Below are 16,016 nucleotides of genomic sequence, written 5' to 3' on the forward strand. Positions count from 1 at the left end.
ATAGCTCTATGTCTTTCAGTATGAAAAAGTTATGAAAGATGTATGACATTAATGACATGTTGCTTTGGTTGCCTCATGAAAACATCTATCTGTAAACCCTATGTATGATCCCAATCAAGAAGGCTACACAGCATGAATAGGTTACGCTGCAGAACGTTTAGAAAACAACACTTTCTTTTAACTTCCCAACACTCAGAATACTGTTAACTAGTGGCCCAAATACACAGCAGTATTCTATCTGGAGGAGATGGCTTCATGGAGGTAGTGCAGTTCGCAGGCTAATACACTAAAGAACAGGGAGAGGCTCCAATGTACTGCAGCTACAAGCTAACCCTCCCATGTTGAATCATGAATACAGATTCAGCATCCAGTCTATCAAAGCCATGTTCCAGGTCAAGCAGAAAGAAACAGACCTCCTATATTTATGCTAATGAGGCAGTGTTCTACTAGAGAGGCTGGCCTGTGATATACAGTGAGTTTTATTATGAAGATGAGGAGGGTTATTAGAATGTAGAAAATTCAACTGCTATCACATTCAAAGCTTTTTGGGTTAACTTGTGATATAAATCATGCACATTCACACTGTTGAAGCTGTCCTCTAGACACTAGACTGCCCGGGGTCAGACTGGACAATCCATTGATGATGAGGTGACATAATAACCTCTTTATCGTTTGGTGGTTTGGATGCACAAAGCCCGGGCAGGCAACATTGGATAACTCTCTGTCCGATCACATCAGTTGTCCTACTGTAACTGTACCAACTCACCAATGTAAATGAGGCAATAACAATACCATAGGAGAATGTGTGTGTGTGTGTATGTGTGTGTGTGTGTGTGTGTGTGTGTGTGTGTGTGTGTGTGTGTGTGTGTGTGTGTGTGTGTGTGTGTGTGTGTGTGTGTGTGTGTGTGTGTGTGTGTGTGTGTGTGTGTGTGTGTGTGTGTGTGTGTGTTGTGTGGTCTTTGTGCAGGCATGGGTACATTAAGTCTCATCTGGCTGTTGTTCCTGATTAGACCCAAAACAATAGCGCTGGTTATCAGCAAAGGAAAAAGCACTCAGTGTCTAAGCCGAGCCATCAAAGGAAAATGTTTCTGCTCTTAAACAACAAGCAGAAAAACTCAAGCTCTCCTCTGTATGAGAGAGAAACTCTTAATGTATGTGGGAAAGGCATAACCTATATTTTGTCTGGTACTCTCTGTCTCTCTCTCTCTCTCTCTCTTTCTCTCTCTCTCTCTTTCTCTCTCTTTCTCTCTCTCTCTCTCTCTCTCTCTCTCTCTCTCTCTCTCTCTCTCTCTCTCTCTCTCTCTCTCTCTCTGTCTCTCTGTCTCTCTCTCTCTCTCTCTCTCTCTCTCTCTCTCTCTCTCTCTCTCTCTCTCTCTCTCTCTCTCTCTCTCTCTCTCTCTCTCTCTCTCTCTCTCTCTCTCTCTCTCTCTCTCTCTCTCTCTCGCTCTCTCTCTCTCTCTCTCTCTCTCTCTCTCTCTCTCTCTCTCTCTCTCTCTCTCTCTCTCTCTCTCTCTCTCTCTCTCTCTCTCTCTCTCTCTCTCTGTATCTCTCTCTCTGTATCTCTCTCTCTTTCTGTATCTCTCTTTGTATCTCTCTCTCTGTATCTCTCTCTCTGTATCTCTCTCACTCTCTCAAAATCAATTCAAGTGGCTTTATTGGCATGGGAAACATATGTTAACATTGCCAAAGCAAGTGAGGTAGATAATATACAAAAGTGAAATAAACAATAAAAATGAACAGTAAACATTACACTCACAGAAGTTCCAAAAGAATGAAGACATTACAAATGTCATATTATGTGTATATATACAGTGTTGTAACGATGTGAAAATAGTTGAAGTACAAAAGGGAAAATAAATAAACATAAATATGGGTTGTATTTACAGTGGTGTTTGTTCTTCACTGGTTGACCTTTTCTTGTGGCAACAGGTCACAAATCTTGCTGCTGTGATCGCACACTGTGGTATTTCACCCAGTAGATATGGGAGTTTATCAAAATCGGTTTGTTTTCGAATTCTTTGTGGATCTGTGTAATCTGAGGGAAATGATGTGTCTCTAATATGGTCATACATTGGACAGGAGGTTAGGAAGTGCAGCTCAGTTTCCACCTCATTTTGTGGGCAGTGTGCACATAGCCTGTCTTCTCTTGAGATCCAGGTCTGCCTACGGCGGCCTTTCTCAATAGCAAGGCTATGCTCACTGAGTGGACATAGTCAAAGCTTTCCTTAAGTTTGGGTCAGTCACAGTGGTCAGGTATTCTGCCACTGTGTACTCTCTGTTTAGGGCCAAATAGCATTCTAGTTTGCTCAGTTTTTTTGATAATTCTTTCCAATGTGTCAAGTAATTATCTTTTTGTTTTCTCATGATTTGGTTGGGTCTAATTGTGATGCTGTCCTGGGGCTCTGTGGGGTCTGTTTGTGTTTGTGAACAGAGCCCCAGGACCAGCTTTCTTAGGGGACTCTTCTCCAGGTTCATCTCTACATCGTACACAGAGGATATTTTTGCAGAATTCTGCATGAAGAGTCTCAATTTGGTGTTTGTCTCATTTTGTGAATTCTTGGTTGGTGAGCGGCCCCCAGACCTCACAACCATAAAGGGGAATGGGTTCTATAACCGATTCAAGTATTTTTAGCCAGATCTTAATTGGTATGTCCAATTTGATGTTCCTTTTGATGACATAGAATGCCCTTCTTGCCTTGTCTCTCAGATCGTTCACAGCTTTGTGAGGCTGATATTTAGGCCGAGGTATGTATAGTTTTTTGTGTGCTCTAAGACAACGGTGTCTAGATGGAATTTGTATTTGTGGTCCTGGCGACAGGATCTTTTTTCGAACATCATTATTTTGGTCTTACTGAGATTTACTGTCAGGGCCCAGGTCTATAAAAAAGTGATCAGATGAAGCAGATGCTAAACTACAGGACTGTTTTGCTATCACAGACTGGAACATGTTCCGGGATTCTTCCAATGACATTGAGGAATACACCACATCAGTCACCACATCAGTGCATCGAGGACGTCATCCCCACAGGGACTGTACGTACATACCCCAACCAGAAGCCATGGATTACAGGCAACATTCGCACTGAGCTAAAAGGTAAAGCTGCCGCTTTCAAGGTGCGGGACTCTAACTAGGAAGCTTACAAGAAATCCCGCTATGCCCTGCAACGAACCATCAAACAGGCAAAGCGTCAATACAGGGCTAAGATTGAATCATACTACACCGGCTCCGATGCTCGTCGGATGTGGCAGGGCTTGCAAACTATTACAGACTACAAAGGGAAGCACAGCCGCGAGCTGCCCAGTGACACGAGCCTACCAGACGAGCTAAATCACTTCTATGCTCGCTTCGAGGCAAGCAACACTGAGGCATGCATGAGAGCATCAGCTGTTCTGGACGACTGTGTGATCACGCTCTCCGTAGATGACATGAGTAAGACCTTTAAACAGGTCAACATACACAAGGCTGCGGGGCCAGACGGATTACCAGGACGTGTGCTCTGGGCATGTGCTGACCAACTGGCAGGTGTCTTCACTGACATTTTCAACATGACCCTGATTGAGTCTGTAATACCAACATGTTTCAAGCAGACCACCATAGTCCCTGTGCCCAAGAACACAAAGACAACCTGCCTAAATGATTACAGACCCGTAGCACTCACGTCCATAGCCATGAAGTGCTTTGAAAGGCTGGTAATGGCTCACATCAACACCCTTATCTCAGAAACTCTAGACCCACTCCAATTTGCATACCACCCAAACAGATCCACAGATGATGCAATCTCTATTGCACTCCACACTGCCCTTTCCTACCTGGACAAAAGGAACACCTATATGAGAATGCTATTCATTGACTACAGCTCAGCGTTCAACACCATAGTACCCTCAAAGCTCATCACTAAGCTAAGGAATCTGGGACTAAACACCTCCCTCTGCAACTGGATCCTGGACTTCCTGACGGGCCGCCCCCAGGTGGTGAGGTTAGGTAGCAACAAGCCTATTCCCCCTCAGGAAACTAAAAAGATTTGGCATGGGTCCTGAGATCCTCAAAAGGTTCTACAGCTGCAACATCGAGAGCAACCTGACCGGTTGCATCACTGCCTGGTACGACAATTGCTCGGCCTCCGACCGCAAGGCACTTCAGAGGGTAGTGCGTACGGCCCAGTACATCACTAGGGCAAAGCTAGCTGCCATCCAGGACCTCTACATGAGGCGGTGTCAGAGGAAGGCCCTAAAAATTGTCAAAGACCCCAGCCACCCCAGTCATAGACTGTTCTCTCTAATACCGCTTGGCAAGCGGTACCGGAGTGCCAAGTCTAGGACAAAAAGGCTTCTCAACAGTTTTTACCCCCAAGCCATAAGAGTCCTGAACAGGTAACCAAATGGTTACCTGGACTATTTGCATTGTGTGCCAACCAACCCCTCTTTTACGCTGCTGCTACTCTCTGTTTATCATATATGCATAGTCACTTTAACTATACATTCATGTACATACTACCTCAATTGGCCCGACCAACCAGTGCTCCTGCACATTGGCTAACCGGGCTATATGCATTGTGTCCCACCACCCGCCAACCCCTCTTTTTACGCTACTGCTACTCTCTGTTCATCATATATGCATAGTCACTTTAACCATACCTACATGTACATACTACCTCAATAAGCCTGACTAACCGGTGTCTGTATATAGCCTTGCTACTGTTATTTTCAAATGTCTTTTTACTGTTGTTTTATTTCTTTACTTGAGACTTAATGTACCCATGCCTGCACAAAGACCACACAACACACACACACACACACACACACACACACACACACACACACACACACACACACACACACACACACACACACACACACACACACACACACACACACACACACACACACACACACACACACACACACACACACACACACACACACACACACACACACACACACACACACACACACACACACACACCTTTTTTTCGCACTATCGGTTAGAGCCTGTAAGTAAGTAAGCATTTCACTGTAAGGGCTACACCTGTTGTATTCGGCGCACGTGACAAATAAACTTTGATTTGATTTGGCAGAATCTGTGCAGAAGATCTAGGTCATCAGCAAACAGTAGACATTTGACTTCAGATTCTAGTAGGGTGAGGCCGGGTGCTGCAGACTGTTCTAGTGCTCTCGCCAATTCATTGATATATACGTTGAAGAGGGTGGGGCTTAAGCTGCATCCCTGTGTCACCCCACAGCTATGTGGTAAGGAATGTGTGTGTTTTTTGACTATTTTAACCACACACTTGTTGTTTGTGTACATGGATTTAATAATATCATGTGTTTTCCCCCCAACACCACTTTCCATCAATTTGTATAGCAGACCCTCATGCCAAATTGAGTCGAAGGCTTTTTAGAAATCAACAAAGCATGAGAAGACTTTGCCTTTGTTTTGGTTAGTTTTTTTGTCAATTGGGGTGTGCAGGGTGAATACGTGGTCTGTCGTACGATAATTTGGTAAAAAGCCAATTTGACATTTGCTCAGTACATTGTTTTCACTGAGGAAATGTACAAGTCTGCTGTTAATGATAATGCAGAGGATTTCCCCAAGGTTGTTGTTGATGCATATCTCTCTTTCTCTGTATCTCCCTCCATATTTCATTTTCTCTTCTCTGTCTTTGCTCTCTCTTTCAGTATTCCACTGTCTACCCCTCATCCCTCCCTACCTCCCAGAGTGAGTCTTCAGGTTTAAAAGCATTACAGAGCTGATTTCCTAACCTGACAAGAGGAATCGCACTGGGAAAACTTTCCAGAATCCAACAGCTGCAGAGCCAAACGGAGCCAGTCAATTATCAGCCTCCACCAAAGCTCCTGGCCCCTGAGGCATTACAGGTCTCTCTAGACATCCGCATTGCCTCACGCATGTCCTTGGGTCTGGTTTCCAAGACTATTACAGGTCTACAATTTATCAGAATCATATTCAGAGTAGAGCAGGGTTCTTATGCCTGCTAATGTCATTTGTTTATTTTTAGATGGCCAATGTAAAGGTAAACCACAAAGTAATCATATTCATGGTGTCTCTCAGGTACAAACAAACTAACTCTCACTCTTCCTCTCTCTCTCTCTCTCTCTCTGCCTAGTTAAGTCTCTACACCCCAGTAGCCTGCAGTATGTCTGGACTGGTCACACTGTACAGCATGGCTGCCATCCTCTAGCTCTCACTGCCATCTCAACCCCACAAATACCACCACCGAATACTAGTTGCAAGTGGCCCATTAGAGTGGACTAGATAGGAAATGGCCCATTTACAATAGACGTCAAATGAGATTCCTTCTTGCCTTAAGAACAGAAGTACTGTAAAGAAATAATGCAAAACACCTAATAAGATGAAAATAGTGCAGGATTTCCTGTTAGCAGAGCCTGGTCAAATCCCTGATGTGATAACCAACACCGGAGCCTGTTAATAAGAAGTATGGGTGAACACACTAGCTGCATACCCTCAACGCGATCAAAACAGAGGAGATGATTGTGGACTACAGGAAAAGGAGGACCGAGCACGCCCCCATTCTCATTGATGGGGCTGTAGTGGAGCAGGTTGAGAGCCTCAAGTTCCTTGGAGTCTACATCACCAACAAACTAACATGGTCCAAGCACACCAAGACCGTCGTGAAGAGGGCACGACAAAACCTATTCCCCCTCCGGAGACTGAAAATATTTGCCATGGGTCCTGAGATCCTCAAAAGGTTCTACAGCTGCACCATCGAGAGCATCCTGACGGGTTGCATCACTGCCTGGTATGGCAACTGCTCGGCTTCCGACCACAAGGCACTACAGAAGGTAGTGCATACTGCCCAGTACATCACTGGGGCCAAGCTTCCTGCCATCCAGGACCTCTATACCAAGCGGTGTCAGAGGAAGGCCCTAAAAATTGTCAAAGACTCCAGCCACCCTAGTCATAGACTGAACTCTGCTACCGCATGGCAAGCAGTACCGGAGCGCCAAGTGTAGGTCCAAGAGGCTTCTAAACAGCTTCTACCTCCAAGCCATAAGACTCCTGAACAGCTAATCAAATGGCTACCCTGACTATTTGCATTGCCCCCCCCCCCCCCACGTTGCTGCTACTCTCTGTTATTATCTATGCATAGCCACTTTAATAACTCTACCTACATGTACATAATTACCTCAATTACCTCTACACCGGTGCCCCCCGCACATTGACACATTGACTCTGTACCGGTACCCCCTGTATATAGCCCAGCTATTGTTATTTACTGCTGCTCTTTAATTATTTGTTATTCTTATCTTTTACTTTTTTAGGGATTTTCTTAAAACGGAATTGTTGTTTAAAGGCTTGGAAGCAAGCATTTCACTGTATGGTCTACACCTGTTGTATTTGGCCCATGTGACAAATAACGTTTGATTTGATTTGATTTGACCATGTCCCTATCAAGCAAAGTAATATCCAACACAAATCATTTGTGTCATGGTGGGGAAACTCTCACCTCAGGACACAGGGATGTAAAGCCTATAGACACAGGGATGTAAGGCCTATAGGGGGTGGCAGGTAGCCTAGTGGTTAGCGTTGGACTAGTAACCGAAAGGTTGCAAGATCAAATCCCCGAGCTGACAAGGTAAAAATCTGTTGTTCTGCCCCTGAACAAGGCAGTTAACCCACTGTTCCTAGGCCGTCATTGAAAAAAAGAATTTGTTCTTAAATGACTTGCCTAGTGCTCTTTGTAGCCTCCCGCATCCATCTCCCCCATATGTACTAACTCCGCTAAATTAAAATATAAACACAAAAGAAAAAGGGCTTGATGGTTATTTGGAATCTAATAGAAGAGTTACAAACCTCATCAAATCTGGCCTCATCCTCACAGTTCTCCAGAACACGTGTGTAGAACGACAGACCTGAGGGGTGAAAGGACAGAGGTCAGGGGTTAGACAGGCTCAAAGGGTTTTAAATATTCAAATGATAAAAATACAAAAAGTTGTTCAATTAAGTGTAGGGTCACAAAGGGTCAATGAGTCTGGTATATGCCTTGAAGAACACGTTGGAAAGCAAATATCCATCCATCTGACATCTCTATCCTCTTATTTGGTGCCAAACTCGGTCTGCAAATGTTTGATAATGTTCATTTATCATGCTAGCGTTCTCAAGCAAATTGAGAATGACTACTACTAGACATTTTCCATAGTTATTACAAAAAAGATCAAACGCGATAAATCATTTGTAACATTGTTTAGTTAGACGTTTTAAGTTCTATTGCATCATCAACATGTAGTCTACTGCTCTAAACAACCCAACATGGGATATTCACGCAACCCAGCTGAAAATACTGGGTTAAAAACAACCCAATTTGGGGGGGGGTGCTTTACTTGGCTCACTGCACTCTAGCGACTCCTCGGATGAACGGTGAAACCTCCGACACATTGGTGCAGCTGGCTTCCGGGTTAAGCGGGCGGGTGTTAAGAAGCAGGGTTTGGCAGGTAATGTTTCAGAGGACACATGACTCGACCTTCACCTCTACCGAGCCCGTTGGGGAGTTGCAGCGATGAGACAAGATTGAAAAAGGAGGTAAAAAATATATATCTGCCCTGTGTGGGATTAGAACTCCACCACTATGCTTGAAAATTTGGACCCAGCATCATTAACCCAGCATCAATAACCCAGCAGTTTTTAAAGAAAACAACCAAACTACCCAGTGACCCAATGCCTGCAACCCAGTAGTTAGGTCAACTATAAAACCCAGCATATATTTATAGTGTAACCACCGCAGATCGTTTGTGGACTGATTTGGGGTTGAGCTTTTAACCTGTTGAGGATGCTCATTTTAGGAGAGCATTGACTGGCCTGATATGTCAGCTGTGCGAGGAATTATTGACGCTTTATCAAAGTTTTAGGCGCTCTTCCTTAAAAGCCAGTAGCTTCAGTGAATTGGCCATTGCTTTTAATTTGTTTCTTATTATTGTCAGTCAAGTGTTCGTCAACATTAATAGTCATGGTTCAGCTCACCTTCTGTACCTGTAAATGAATACCACCATTTGCACGTGAATTCCGTCTGACTCCTGATGCTTTGCACCGCATGACATAACCATATACTAGTTGCCAGAGACCCACTCAACCTATGGCACAACTCTCCTTCCCTGGCAATAGATAACAGTAAAACTCCAGCCATCTATTTACATGTGTCAGACTAAGTGGAAAGGGCAAGACAGAGTAATGGTGCTGTAATAACCGAATGACAAGCATAAGCCCACACCAGGCTTGATACGAGGAGCCAGAGGAGAGGAGAGAAAGACAGCCAGACAAATAAACAACTAAATGATGACTCATAATGACACCAAATGTAACAGAACGAAGACAGAGAGAGTGACAGAGAAAGAGGGAGAGGGAGAGATTGAAAGATAGAGAGAAAGAGAGATTGAAAGAGAGAGAGAGAGAGAGACAGAGAGAGAGAGAGAGAGAGAGAGAGAGAGAGAAAGAAAGTGACAGAGAAAGAGGGAGAGGGAGATATTGAAAGAGAGAGAGAGAGAGAGAGAGAGAGAGAGAGAGAGAGAGAGAGAGAGAGAGAGAGAGAGAGAGAGAGAGAGAGAGAGAGAGAGAGAGAGAGAGAGAGAGAGAGAGAGAGAGAGAGAGAGAGAGAGAGAGAAAGAAAGAGACAGAGAAAGAGAGAGAGAGAGAGAGAGAGAGAGAGAGAGAGAGAGAGAGAGAGAGAGAGAGAGAGAGAGAGAGAGAGAGAGATAGAGAGAGAGAGAGAGAGAGAGAGAGAGAGAGAGAGAGAGAGAGAGAGAGAGAGAGAGAGAGAGAGAGAGAGAGAGAGAGAGAGAGAGAGAGAGAGAAAGATAAACTACTGACTCTGTGGTGACATGATGCTTTTCAACAAAAGGAAAAGGCATGGACACAGCTATACCTCCAATCAAATGTATACATATTAAATATAGACTAATTCAAATACAACTGTGTGAATTTTTACCTATTCATCTTTTACATTTTCAGTTAGGTTGTTTAAGAAAAGATGCACCATATATGTATGACCACAAGGATAGTAAACACAGTGACTACTGGGTCTATTAAAAGACTGCTTTGTGAATGAGGGCTGGTGAATATCAGAAAGCTCTTCTGTGGTTGTGCGTTTATGTGTACTTAAGTAATTTGCTTTGTGTGTAAGAGGCTTTGTGTGGGTGTTCATGTCTGTTGATGTGTGTGTGTAGACAGCTCATATGTACTGAGGTTGCCAGCCAAACACACACACACACACACACACACACACACACACACACACACACACACACACACACACACACACACACACACACACACACACACACATACAGGTAATTACTGCCCTTGTCACTCTGATTGGTAATTAGCCTGGACAGGGAAGCAATACTTTCTCACAAGCAGGCTAGCGACCCCATTACTTATCTCTCTCTGTGTTGAAATAAATACATTCATCACAGTTAACCTGTTCTCCAATATATGTATTTCTTATTCAACTCAGATTATACAACAAATGAGGTGTTGTTTTGAGAAACTACAGTTACTGTAACAATTATTGTGTTATGTAAGTATACTGGATAACCTCTATCCTAGGTTTTAAAAACAGTTTATATATCATGTATATATAATGATTTTGTTTATTTAAATTTTAAGTGACTTTGAGATTCTGTATGAAAAGCAGTTTATAAAATAAATATATAATAATTAACATTATTATATTCAAGGTGTGGATCTAATGGTTTCAGGATACTTCAGTACACAATGTCAGCTCTTTAGTTTGAACACAATTGCAATTGCAGCATAAAATCCAATGTGTTCCACCTACACAAACCACAGTGAGCATGACTGTCCTGACGAATATTTTCACCTAACAGAGATATTAAAGCTGTTAGTCTTTTGGGTTTAATAGGGTAGGACCACACACACATAGTGGTATGCAAGGCCCTCTTAAAACCAAACAACAATTCAACACGGCAGCTTGGAGAGAGAGCGAAACAAGCCGTAAACGAGCAACCATGTCAGAGAAAAGAGACTGAAACTAAATGACAAAAGAGAGCGAGAGAGAGAGAGAGAGAGAGAGAGAGAGAGAGAGAGAGAGAGAGAGAGAGAGAGAGAGAGAGAGAGAGAGAGAGAGAGAGAGAGAGAGAGAGAGAGAGAGACTACAGTGAATGGTAGACGTGGGGGCAGTCTGTGCACTTTCAATTTCCTGGGGATTTGCAGAATGTGAGTTTTTCTAAACTGATATCTTACTGTAGGGTGATTAAGGGTCTATACCAGCAGAACAGAGGCTAAAATACACCTGCAGTGTATTGAAAGGATTGAAAGGAAAGAGAGCATTCAGCAAACTGTTTCATTTCTAAAGGAACAAAAAGAAAGAAACAGAGATTGACAGAGAGGGAGAAAATAAGAGAGAGAGTCCCTTTCACGCCAATACAGCCTATTTTGAATTTGAGAGAAGAGAGAAAAGAGAGAGAGAGAGAGAGAGAGAGTCCCAGGCAGGCAGAACGATAACAACTTCTTAGCGAATCAAGCAATCTGTAATTTAGTCTCAACCAAAGTGAAACTGACTCCATTCCGTGATGGTGGAAAATAATTGTTTAATTTGTCATTTATTTGATAGTGTAACACATTGGCTATGTTATCTTCCCCTCAGGCCCCAGATGAGAAGATAGGCATGACCATCAAGCCTTACTGCACTACAGTACAAGCTGGAGTATCTGGCATTTGAATAGGAAAGAACTAGACTTCACAACTGGGCTACTTACATAATTACTAGACTGATGATAACAAAGGGGAAGAAAAAAATACATATTTTTACCGCCAGCAATTCAGCACCCTTCTAAAATACCATTAGTAAGGGATTCCAGAAGTTAATAAAATGATAGCAGAACTTTTACAATATTCATACTCTCATTCGACACAGTGGTGCCAGTAGATGTGGGAAAATACTTGGCTTTAATGGACAGACTGTCCTCTACCATTCACTAAAATGTACTTACTGAATACATATTCTTGTGTATAGGTTTTTGTACAGTATATGTGGACTTCAACGTGATCAATTCATTGATTTACATCCTAAATGATCTCCATCTTCATCTACTTAATGGATACTTGGGTCTTTATGTTTGTCCTTCTGGAGAGATGTTTAACACTGTGGTTACTGGTAACAAAGCTAACATAGCCTTCCCCATTAACCACATCTGTAAGGGATATACAGGTTGGCATGCCCAGTGGGGCAGGGGCTTCCTGAGTGAGCCTTTCCTCTCCAGACAGGAAACAGTCTGAGCTGAAAGCACTCAGGAAGCCTTGCTGACAGCCTGTATAAGAGACCAGGCAGGGAGCTATCAACAGCATCTCAAACACCAGAGAGACAGGGGTGGATAGGGAAGGAGAGAGAGAGGGGGAGATGGAGAAGGACAGGAAGGTGGACAGACAGACAGACTAAAACTCAGGTTTCACTTTAATGGGTTGCCTTTTGCCGTTAAATGAGACACATTGCTAAGTTGTCGTCCTTCTCACTGACATCGTAAGTTAATAGATTAATAGATCAGAAACCAAACACCTTTTGGTTCCTTAATTCAACTGAACAACAGGCCACATAATATAGGGTTTCAGTGCCAGGCAGCCAACAAATACAGCAGGTGTCCTATTCAATTGGTAAAATATTTCTATGGCCAGTACTGTTTAAGCAGGGTGACTCTCATATGCCCCAATGTAAACTCTTACTAACATTGCCTCTACAAAAAGTGGGCTACTCGTTGTCATAAAGAGTTACAACAGCATTTCTTTCAACAAGTAATTCGTCATTGTTATGTCATAAAGAGTTAAAGCAGAATTTCTTTCAACAAGTAATTCGTCATTGTTATGTCATAAAGAGTTAAAGCAGAATTTCTTTCAACAAGTAATTCGTCATTGTTATGTCAAAGAGTTAAAGCAGAATTTCTTTCAACAAGTAATAAGTCATTGTTATGTCAAAGAGTTAAAGCAGAATTTCTTTCAACAAGTAATAAGTCATTGTTATGGCATAAAGAGTTAAAACAGCATTTCTTTCAACAAGTAATAAGTCATTGTTATGGCATAAAGAGTTAAAACAGCATTTCTTTCAACAAGTAATAAGTCATTGTTATGTCATAAAGAGTTATCACTGAGACCTGCAGAGATTCTAGAAAACATCCTGAAAGGCTTTTATCATAGGTTGGTTGGTTGTTGGATGGTTGCTGGTTGGTTACTGTGAGCACATGCAGAGACTCAAGTGGAACGAGGAACAGATGTAACACTTGACAGGGCTGCTAAAGATCTGACACGTTCCCTGGTGCCCTACAAGAAAATGCTGGAATTGATCGGCACACACATATAGACACACAGATGAGAGTGTGGTTAGAGTGTGGCACACACACACACAAAGATAGAGAGAGAGAGAAAGAAAGATTCACACACAAACACACAAAGATAGAGAGAGAGAGAAAGATTCACAGACAAACACACAAAGATAGAGCGGGAGAGAAAGATTCACACACAAACACACAAAGATAGAGAGAGAGAGAAAGATTCACAGACAAACACACGAAGATAGAGGGAAAGAAAGATTCACACACAAACACACAAAGATAGAGCGGGACAGAAAGATTCACAGACACACACACACACACACAAAGATATAGAGGGAGAGAAAGATTCACAGACACACACAAAGATAGAGAAAGAGAGAAAGACTCACAGACACACACACAAAGATAGAGAGGGAGAGAAAGAATCACAGACACACACACAAAGATGGAGAGGGAGAGAAAGAATCACAGACACGCACACAAAGATAGAGAGGGAGAGAAAGAATCACAGACACGCACACAAAGATAGAGAGGGAGAGAAAGAATCACAGACACGCACACAAAGATAGAGAGGGAGAGAAAGAATCACAGACACGCACACAAAGATAGAGAGGGAGAGAAAGAATCACAGACACGCACACAAAGATAGAGAGGGAGAGAAAGAATCACAGACACGCACACAAAGATAGAGGGAGAGAAAGAATCACAGACACGCACACAAAGATAGAGGAAGAGAAAGAATCACAGACACACACACAAAGATAGAGAGTGAGAGAAAGAATCACAGACACGCACACAAAGATAGAGAGGGAGAGAAAGAATCACAGACACGCACACAAAGATAGAGAGGGAGAGAAAGAATCACAGACACACACACAACGATAGAGAGGGAGAGAAATAATCACAGACACGCACACAAAGATAGAGAGGGAGAGAAATAATCACAGACACACACACAAAGATAGAGAGGGAGAGAAAGAATCACAGACACACACACAACGATAGAGAGGGAGAGAAAGAATCACAGACACACACACAACGATAGAGAGGGAGAGAAATAATCACAGACACGCACACAAAGATAGAGAGGGAGAGAAAGAATCACAGACACACACACAACGATAGAGAGGGAGAGAAATAATCACAGACACACACACAACGATAGAGAGGGAGAGGAAGAATCACAGACACACGAAGGGTTCCATGTGAACAGCAGTTGAACATGGGTCAGTCGGTCCACACACATGTAGCATGCAGACGTTTACACACGTAAGTATGCATGCACACCCACACACAGACAGGCACTTACGCATACAGGCACACACGCAACACGCACATGCACAAACATGCGCGCACACACACACACAAACACACAATGTTTGTGTCTAAGCCTTCCAGGTGTTATGGGATCAACAGAGGCAATGTAAGCTACTGTATCTCAGAAACCAGAATTCACTCTCCAAGGTGCTGAAATAACCAACCAGCTAAAGCAACTCAAACACACAAACACAATTCCGTGAACACAAATGTGTGTAAACCCACATATATAATATATTGTTCTATCCAAATTGTTCCATTGGGATGACCAATCAGTTTCCAGGCAGACCTGCCTAGCCATGGGAGTTGACCATAGAGGGCCACGGGAGAGCTTCATTAAGTCGAGTCGAATTCCTTTCAGAGAAGAAAATCAATGGTGTTTGAGATTGTGAGATACAACTCCGCTGAGCGCATTATTGGGAGAACGAGCGCCCGTAGAGAATAGATGAGAGCTGTTGAACGTGAAACAACGGTAGCATATAACGGGTATGGGCTCAACCTCATTTTGATCAATAGGACTTTATTAAACACATTTCTCAACTTGACGGTCAATTAAAAAACGATGTCTTAATTCGACAAACCTAATGGTTGTAGGCCGACCATAGGTTTTGAATTAAAATTCCTCAATAAAAACTATATACATTTCTTTGAGGATATTATGTATTCCCTTGCGTAAAAGCGCTCCTCGCCTCCACAATCAGTGTCTCTCACATCTCCTCCTGGGATTGCGGAGATAGACAAGGGGTTTCTCCAACTTTTCAGCGCAACCACAGGAGATGCGTCAGCACATTAGGGCTTACCTGTCCACAGGCTCACACACCGAATCCCACGGATCACATCGCAAACCCCGGGCACTGCGCAATCAGTATATGACTAGTATAGGGACAAAGGATCTGCAGTGATAATAAAAGCTTGTTACCTCGAAATGTGACTTTGGCGATTCTGTCCGCCTTTCCGCGAAGGTCCCGGACCATTTTTAGGTGGACTAAAAGAGCCATGTCAAGTTAGGTACAATCCAGCACTTCAGGAGAAAATTAACTATTTTTCTTCACAGAGCAAAACAACTCTAATGTGCTGCTGATATGCGTATGAACCAAATGTTCAGTGATCTCTAAACCTAGACCCTCTCATTGTGTCTTTGGTTCTGTGGAACAAAAATCTAACTCCATCTCGCATGCATCATCTGCTTTATTCTCCTTCGACAACAAGAAAGGAAGGATCTTTAATTATTGGTAAGCTTTCGTTTTATCCCGCGCTATATGCTCGGTGGCTGCTGGGTCTCGCGCATCCCAGTGACTGACTGGCGCGTGTGTGAAGGCAGGGGTTTGCGCTGTGACTGACAGTCGGAAGGAAGGAAGGGAGGGTGACAGAGTATTGGAGATGGACGG

At 43.1% G+C, this 16,016-nt stretch overlaps 1 protein-coding gene across 13 annotated transcripts in view; it reads right to left on the bottom strand.

Annotated features, from left to right (window-relative positions):
* Positions 1-15,955, bottom strand: part of LOC139582722 (otoferlin-like) — a 137,133-nt gene extending 121,178 nt beyond the window's left edge. For 8 of the 13 annotated variants that reach the window (XM_071412985.1, XM_071412983.1, XM_071412984.1 and 5 more), the window contains exons 1-2: positions 15,548-15,954; positions 7,832-7,890 (exon numbers count right to left, since the gene is read on the bottom strand). In XM_071412985.1, the coding sequence (XP_071269086.1) occupies positions 7,832-7,890; positions 15,548-15,626 (138 nt within the window). In that variant the 5' untranslated portion in view covers positions 15,627-15,954. Of the gene's footprint in view, positions 1-7,831; positions 7,891-15,547 lie in introns of all 13 variants that reach the window. The other 5 variants (XM_071412992.1, XM_071412977.1, XM_071412988.1 and 2 more) reach the window with 2 other exon arrangements.
* Between the last annotated feature and the right edge of the window lie 61 nt (positions 15,956-16,016).

This window comes from Salvelinus alpinus, chromosome 8 (genome assembly GCF_045679555.1).
Source record: "Salvelinus alpinus chromosome 8, SLU_Salpinus.1, whole genome shotgun sequence".
Classification (NCBI taxonomy): domain Eukaryota; kingdom Metazoa; phylum Chordata; class Actinopteri; order Salmoniformes; family Salmonidae; genus Salvelinus; species Salvelinus alpinus.